Raw genomic sequence first — 8805 nt, forward strand, 5'->3', positions numbered from 1 at the left:
CACACACACACACACACACACACACACACACACACACACACACACACGCCCTCCAGCTACGTTGTCAGTATCACAGATCCAGAATACTTTGCCTACATACAAACTCCTCACTGTGTGTTTGTTTGCAAACGTGTGTGTGTGTGTGTGTGTATTGTTCCAGATCTATTGTCTTTGTAATCGGCCCTCAGTATGAAGAACAGAAAGCTCTGTGTTGGGTGATAAAACTGTTTTCACTGAAGTCAGTGAGGGTGTTGAGCTGTCAATCTCCTTCTCCAGCGACGTGTGAGCGGAAAGCTACTGTAGTGTTTGACCCCAAACCTCATTGCATTCAAATTTCACAATCCTGTTCAAAAGACATGTTTTCTTTATAAAAATTGCCAATATTACAATTTATCAGAGCGAAAAACTGTAAAAACAGATCATTTTAAAGGTCCTTGAACGAATCGTGTGACAAACGTTTCCATCAACCAAACAAAGCTTAAAATATTTCATCAAAACAATCACTTTGTTCGACATGTTTCATGTAAATTTGAAGCAGAAAATTAACCGTTTGCACGAACCAGAACCTGTAAAATACCTTAAATTCTGCGCTGCTCGGCACAGCCGGGAAGCCAGCAATGATTTTGTTGGGGGTGACCAAAAGTCACGGACAAAAACATAATCAGTGAAACAACTTTGTTGTAAATATGTGTAGCACATGGAGCCTACATTTAAATATATATATATATATTTGTAACACATTGGAAAAATGTTGTTTTTTAAATTATAGAATAAATTATCAAAGAAATTAAATTTTCTTTTGTATGTTTTATGGCATTATAAGTGTGTTATTCTAAAGATATTTTAAAGTGCTCTGTACTTCTAGCCATGGTTGTGCTGTTTCTATAGAGGTGCAGGACCTATTATACAAGTCCTACTTATTATTATCATTATATATATATTGCAGTGAAAATAAGTCAAATGTGACAGTAGCAAAAAAAAAAGAAACGCCTTTAAACTGCTTGGAGTTCAGAGGGTTAAATTGAAAGATCAGTGGTTTATGGGAGAGTAAAATGTAACATGTTAGCTAACAAACACGCTCACCTCATCCAGCTTGTTGAGGTGAGCCGACATCAGACTGACCAGCTGACCGGTGCTGATCTTATCCAAGACTCGGCTGGACAGCTTCAGGGTCTGTGAAAGGCCAAAAGGTTGAAATGAGAAAGTGAACTGTTTGACACGCGGCCACGCCCTGACAACGGCCGCTCCGCCCCCTCACTCCTCCACACGTGAGGAGCTTTTCTGGGAACGTTCAGTGACGCAGAACGAGGAGGATCGTTCTGTCTGATCTCAAAGAACAACAGCGAGACAAAAAGACAGCAAGCTGCCGTCTTATCAGCCGTTTGGTTTCTGTTCTAGCGTTATTATGTAGCGAGTGTCTGACTCACGAAGTGTCTCGGCTACAAGTTTTGGGAGACTTGAACTTGAACTCCACCACAAGTACTGTACTTTATACCTATTTATATCCTCTTCATTGTGGAGGTTAGTTTATGGCTTTTTGCCGGTTACACCTACAGTCTATGGGCGTATCTATGAGTTACACTCGTTGTCTTTTTGATTCCTCACAGTTCATTTTGTTTGTACGTCCTCTGGCGTGGCCTCCGTACTTACTCGGAGCTCTACGGCGCCCAGCGAGAGTACAAACAAAGCTTTAGAGCTGACAGAAGGAGCTGAGGTTGGAGCGTTGTCCCAAACTGTGAAGACTGTTTCAGCTCCTCACACAAATAAGAGAAGCATCGGAGTCTCGGCTCCATGGATCCGCCTCACCTTCTTGTATATGAGGCTGAAGAGGGCGATGCGGATCTGCATGCCCAGGTGGTGCAGGCCAAAGATGGCGGGCTGCAGCAGGAGGAAGCGGGCGGTGAAGAGCAGGCAGAGGCCCAGGGCCAGGAAGTAGCCCTGGTTCCGCTCCGGAGCGTGGAACGGGTCGAAGGAGGCGATGATGCGACCCAGAAGCTGAGGCTGCACCGCCTTGGAAGCCTCCTGCAGCGAGAGAAGAGGTGAGGATTCACTGAATCTGGTTTTACATTAATAACTCTTTATTGTTGAGAAGCTTGTCTGGTGTCCCTGGAGCATATGAGTCATAGTCTAGTTTCTTACTGGAAGAGGATGCATGATTTCTGATCATTTAGCCGTTTATATCAGGCATAATTTAAAGAAAGAAATCTTACATTTTAGGATTCAAAACAAAATAAAAACCCTAGCCAGAGTTTTTAAGATTTAGTTTTTTTATTATATTATATTATTTTATTATTTATTTTATTGTAGAAATATAAAACTCCTCTAAACATAAAAACTTAAAATAAGATTAGTGTTGGAGTGCTCGCCAACCCCGGATTCAGTCGACATTTGCAGTTTTTTTGAGTTTTTTTAGTGCCGTGTTTGCTATTTTCGTAACTTCCTCTTGGACGGGTGCTGACATTCTCATACCTGGTTTCTACGTTTTTATAGAGTCTGATGCATAGAAATGTTCCAAACACAGCAAAATAACAAAAATTTAGAAAGATTGAGACTCAATACATTGTTTACTTTTTTTTTCTTTTTTCGGAAAATCTTTCTGCCTTTAACAACATAAAAAAACAGCCAGAAGTTCCTCCGGCTTCTTCTGAGAAAGACGTCCCTAAAGCCTTTCTGTCATTTCCATACAGCCTCTTTAACGCCTAACAGGCATTCTTGTCGCCGTGACAACAACCCAACCAACTGTACCACATGACGTGGCGGCCGAGTCCGGGACAGCGAGGCGGTCTGCGACACCATGGTGAGACATGCTTGTGATTCGAGTGTGACTTCAATGGGCCCTCTGCACGCTTAAACAAGGCTTGAAGGGAAGTATGTTTTGGGTGACGGTTGCTTGTCTCCCCTAAAAAGCTCCACACCCAACTCTCATCACATTGCCCCGGATTTGGATTTTCTGACTCTAGCAACTCTCAAAAGACACTCGACAAAAGTTATGAACCCAAATCAGAGCTTTAAGACATCCCTTCAGGAATCTACATCCATGTTTGTTTCTACAATCTACAGTTCAAACTACAGCTTTTCATATCTACTTTACAGACAAACCAGGAGTTTCAACTGCAACTCAATGGTACAATCCATCCCGGCAGAGTTAACTACTTCCTGAGTAGATCTATGGCTTCCTCCAGAATCACAGACTCACCCCGAAGTAGAGGAGGACACCGAAGAAGGCGAAGGGCCCGATGAAGCACCGGGCCAGCGCCCTCATCAGCCTGGGCTTGTTGTTGGCCGACACCACCTCTCTGTCCCATTCTCTGCAGGGAGGACAGAGTTACAGCACAGTTAAAACAGCAGCAGGCTGGCAGGCGGGCTGGGGGGAGAGTAAACACACGGAGCAGCCAAATGCCAGCAACGTTTGGCCGTTTCATTCGACCGCTACTACTTTGGCAACAAACCCGACTTTGGATGTTGCTTCAGTCCCAGAACGAGAGGCTCGTAGTACATTTATTCGTGGTTTCATTTGAAAAATCTACAAATCTACCCTCTGCTAGAACACTTGTCTTTGCTGAACCTCAGCTTTGTGACGTGCATTTTAGTTTTAAAGACCTTTCTAATTGTATTTTGTGATGTTGCCTCTTGTAGCATTCAGTTTGTTGTCCCTTGTTACCACACAGTCTGATTAACTTCCCACAAACTGCGCTGGCGAGGCGGTTACAGCTACGGTAAGTAGCCACATTGTTTTCCGAGGGTCATTTATAACCGGGGTGATTCGGCCGACCGGAGTGATGGGAGGAGAAGTGGTGAAGAGAAAGGAAAGAGAAGGAAGGAGGAGAGACCAACAAGGAAGAGGACAAGTGATAAAAACACAGAGAGAGGGGAGAAAAGTCTGAAGTGTTTCTCCACAAAAGGATCGACCAAAAACACAGTTTAAATCTTGTGTTTGACAGAGATGTCAAATACTAATTTTACACTGTTACATTTTATTTTAAAACACTTTTATCTCTTCACATATATTTATTCCTAGCTCTTCATGAATACAATATCCAGAAAAGCTCGCTGAGCTGAGCTGAACTGAACTAAGCTGAGCTGAACTGAGCTGAGCTGGGCTGAGCTGAGCTGGGCTGAGCTGAGCTGAGCTGAGCTGAGCTGGGCTGAGCTGAGCTGGGCTGGGCTGGGCTGAGCTGAGCTGAGCTGAGCTGAACTTGATGGAGGACCTGACGGTACACAACACGCTTTTAATGGACGGTAAAGTTCACATTCCCAGAAGCCTTCGCTGTTTTTCCTCCTGATCGGAATAAAGGAAGCAGAATCACCCGCCGCTGCTCATTCATCACCCGGTGGGCACCGGGCCCTTTCTAAAGGTCGACCTTTTATCACCCGTGCACATTAACCGGCCTGTTGGCAGCGCTCAGCGTGACACGGCGCCCCGGGTAACCGAGCAGCGAAGCCAACCTGGGACACGGCTGTTTACTTTGCTGAGCACAGTAAAAAAACTAAAACGTGTCAGGGATGTGACATTTGCTCAGCGCTGTTAGAACAGAAGGATAACGAGGAGAAAAAGAAGAGAAAGAGAGAAAACGGAAGAATAGCAACGTAAAAGATGGAAGAAATGACATTGAAATGTTAAATGTGCCGTTTGAAGTATTAAAAAAGGTATAAAATACACTCATAGATTATATTCACTTGTGTTTGATGAAACGTTGCTGTGTTGTGTTGCGTGGCCATGAGGGGCTTAGCACCCTCATTCTAAATGATCACCCAGGACATTATATGAACCATTACTGCTACAAAAAGTAGCCTAAAAATTGCCTACGAACAAATCTAAGCTGAATGAAATATTAAGTCTTGAACGAGGTTAATCACCCCCGATGACAAAAGTTAAACATTTCATGTCATGTTCTGGTCCATTTTACCCATAGACTGTATTTAAGAAGTGGACGTAGTCATCGTGACCCGGCTTCCCTTTCATTATTATTCAACGCTGTCAACAACGACCGACACAAACAAAACGAGCAACCTCGTCAACTTTAGCAACCGACCCAAACACAATAACCAACTTAACATTATTCAACCGTTCAAAACAAGTTGGGAAGAAACTGTCAACCAGCCTGCAGGTGTTAGCATGTGACATAACTTCAGTGTTTCCACAACATAACCAGAATGCTCTCCTCCATTTCAACGTTTATATGATCCCGAACACAACACAGCCCGTACAAAAGACAATGTTGCTCATTCTCTGGAGAATGTTGAAATAATTTTCCAGGACAAGACGAGATTTACCAGGACATTTGACTTTTTATCTCATTTTCCATGTGTTTCAATAACTGAAAAGGTGTTTGAAACTGTTTTCCAGGTTTTCCAGGAGGCATGGGAACCCGGATTCATGGGTGGGCTAGTGGTTCGAAAGTAGAGAGAGAGAGAGAGAGAGAAGAGTTAACCTTGTCTGTGATGTGCTGCCTGGTTGTTGGTTTGTTTGGCACACAGGTTTGATTTATGTTCAGCTCTGTTTAAATGCCAGCCCATATTTTAACCTGACTCTGACGGAAGCATGCTACTGTAAACACATGTAAAAGGGCACGTATGAAAAACACCAAGGGTGCACTCTTTTCTACGATGTCTTCCTCCATGAAGAAAGGATTTTATTTTCATGTAAGCTGGTCGCGTACACATCATTGATACCTGCATCTGTGTTTATGGATCGATATGCAGATGCCCATTACAACCAGCATCCCGAAATGGGATTGAAATGACTACAGTAAGCTGTGTTTTACAGTATATGGAGACAGGAGAGTGGTGGCAAGATACATCTTTCCAAAGCAAACATTTTGATTAATCATAGCAGGAAAAGCATGTGTAAATAATATCAATAACGATGGATACATTTCATTCAGGAGCTCCTGGATAATATGCATTTTTGCCGTGCCGAAGTTTGGCCAACCCAAACCACAACAACAAGGCTTGTCTACCTCATGTTGTGGACCACAATGATACCAGACATCTGTCCTCATCAAAGAATCAGGTGGCAGCATAAGACTATACCTCTAATCTGTTCTCCCATCATCATTAATCTGTTCATGAGCCCGAGCTGCAGCACGACTATTACACATAAAAACAACAAACAAACACACGAGTCATGTAAACAACTCAAACTGCACAAACCTCTCAAGTCTCTCTGAGAGGTTGTCTGCCAAGTCGAAGGAAGGAGCCTTGTACACGTCCGTCAGCTCCAACTTCTTCCTGAAGCCCTTCCTCAGCAGCGGCGTCGTCCACCTGCACCAGAAACCACACAGTCGCTGTTAGATGTTTGATGCAAAAAAAAAGAATTATGGACACTTGAGAACAAACAGATATAGTCTAACAGGTGTAAGGAATTGTATTTGCATTCAAAGTGCACTGGAACACTATGGATGCATTGTCATAACTGCTGAAATACAATTCAGTTCCATTTATTTTGTATAGCCCAAAATCACAAAATGTCCTCAGAGGGTTTTACAATCCGTATAACATATGACATCCTCTGTCCCAGGACCCTCACATCGGAACAGGGAAAACTCCCCAAAAAAACCCTGTAACGGGGAGAAAAAACAGGCAAGAAACCTTTGGGAGAGAAACAGAAGAGGGATCCCTCTATCAGGGTGGACAGAAGTGTGATAGATGGCATGTGTACAGAATGAACAACATAACAGAGTTACAACACATTCAATGCATATGACAGAAATGATTCATATAATGAGAGCAGGAAGCAGAATAATGATGGAAAAACTACGACAACTAATACTAACAGTAGCAGTAGAATAATACTGATAATAAAAGCATGAATGGTATAGCAATATAAATGTGACTAATAATAAGACACTGTGTACATATCAAACACCTATAAAATACATTTTATGCAAGATGATATTGAATGCATGTGTGTGTGTGTGTGTGTGTGTGTGTGTGTGTGTGTGTGTGTGTGTGTGTGGTTAAGAGGATAAGGCCAGTGTTTGGAGTGTCTGGACACTTTAATGTAAACTGGTGTTGGTTGTAACAGAAGTAATCCCCTGAGGTTTCACAGTCACACTAATGACAGAGAAGGAAGATGAAGTCAGATGTTTGCCTCTGGTCCCTGTGACTGAACTGTAACAGCCAGGTGACATGAAGCGCTTTACATCATCTGCTCTTTTACCTCTCATTAGTGGGAGGAGAGAGCAGCAGTGCACCCCTTTATCATAGAAAGGTCACAAAAATGTATTGAAACAAAGAAATCTGATATAAAAGGTAAATATACTGAGAAAATATCATAAAAACGTAACTTAAAAGTTGCACTTTGAATCTCAAGAGACATTTTAATTATCGTTAATAATAATGTTTTACTTAATGCTCCACAAAAATTGAGGACAGCTCATTTTACGCATAGTTTTAAACCGTCATGTGCGCATTTTACGCACGGATCGAGCAAACAATCTCTACCTCGCTGGCACTTTCTGAGTGACACATATTGTTGTAAATCTGTTTTGGAAGTAAAACGGCCCGTGGCGTCACTTCATAACGTTCGATTAGGTTTGTTTCTTCATGGATTCTTTACAAAAGCAGCCATGTGCGGTGTTTCACCTGCTCCATGCGGCAAAAAAATGAAACAGTTTTACATCCATCGAAGTTGTGTCTGATATTAATCACCGTCAAAAACCTCACAAACACGCTCAGAAAGATTAATTACAAAGTGAAGCATTCTAACAATTACTTGAGAAACTTGTCGTCCGGAGACAATAAACGACGGAACGCGTCTTACCAGAAGAAATATTTGGAGAGGAAGTTGGCATCTTCCACCGGTGACTTCTGCATCCTAAGTGCGCCGCCAGTTTGGTTTCTCTGCACCTGAGTCTGTCTCGTGCGCGTCGCTCACATTTGTGTTGTCCCCCCCACCCCCCACCACCCACCCGAGTGGATCCGTTCCCAAAGTTAAGAGAGAGAAACTGGGTGTTTTTTTAATCCTCCACTTTGTGCCTCCGGTTTAGTTAAATTATTCCCCTCCCCCCCAAAGAAAAACGGATGATTTCTATCCTCTTGTGCGTCTTTTCTGTGGTCCCGCGGTCTCTCTCTCTGCTCCTCTCCTTCAGTGTGACAGCGCAGGGGACAGTCCATCCTTTATGGGCTCGCCAAAAAAAAAGGAAAAAAAAGCCGGCGGAGACGCATGCGTCATTTCCACGTTGACGAGCCTCAGGTCGCGTATTGTGGCAACAAGCTGAGGAGGTGAAGCCTGCTGGTCCGAACGAGGCCACTTTCAGCAGACAGACATTGATCCATAGACAGTGTGGGGGATCAATGGGAGTCCAGAGGGCAATGTGGAATAATTGTTCCCCACTTTGATAATTTAACCCAGAAGAACCCAAACCCATTTTTCCTTAAAGGAAAGTTATAGGTGATATAAAACAGACTAAATGGAACACATTTCTGAAAGTGTCTGTGACACCTGTGTCACTGTGGGTGGCTATAGAGGAAAATCCAAATCTCCCTTTTGTCGGATTGTCTTTTATTCTAATTAATTTTAACCTTTTTGAACAAATTGTGCTATATGATAACGATAGCTCGCCGAAAGAATGTTTCCTAAAACTTTTTACAAGTTTATGTCACGTTACATCCCCCCCTCAAGCATACAATATTTAAATCAGTTTGGCATTTCGGCTGCCTTCATCTTGGTTTTTAGCAACCAGTGAACGGAAGTGACCATATTTGGGCTGCGGAGGAGTGACGCCGTGGTAGAGAAGTACGGCTCTTCGTACGGCTCTGGTAGAGACCTGTCAATCACAGTAAGCCCCGCCCTAAAGCATC

General features: G+C 43.1%; 1 protein-coding gene across 1 annotated transcript in view; it reads right to left on the bottom strand.

Annotated features, from left to right (window-relative positions):
• cftr (CF transmembrane conductance regulator) overlaps window positions 1-8072 on the bottom strand; it is a 36594-nt gene extending 28522 nt beyond the window's left edge. Inside the window, exons 1-5 of the mRNA XM_031865609.1 lie at window positions 7766-8072; window positions 6154-6264; window positions 3197-3308; window positions 1807-2022; window positions 1084-1173 (exon numbers count right to left, since the gene is read on the bottom strand). Coding sequence (XP_031721469.1) covers window positions 1084-1173; window positions 1807-2022; window positions 3197-3308; window positions 6154-6264; window positions 7766-7818 — 582 coding nt within the window. The 5' untranslated portion in view covers window positions 7819-8072. The remainder of the gene's footprint in view (window positions 1-1083; window positions 1174-1806; window positions 2023-3196; window positions 3309-6153; window positions 6265-7765) is intronic.
• Between the last annotated feature and the right edge of the window lie 733 nt (window positions 8073-8805).

The sequence above is a fragment of the Anarrhichthys ocellatus genome, unplaced genomic scaffold, assembly GCF_004355925.1.
Source record: "Anarrhichthys ocellatus isolate YVR2014 unplaced genomic scaffold, GSC_Weel_1.0 scaffold2, whole genome shotgun sequence".
NCBI lineage: Eukaryota > Metazoa > Chordata > Actinopteri > Perciformes > Anarhichadidae > Anarrhichthys > Anarrhichthys ocellatus.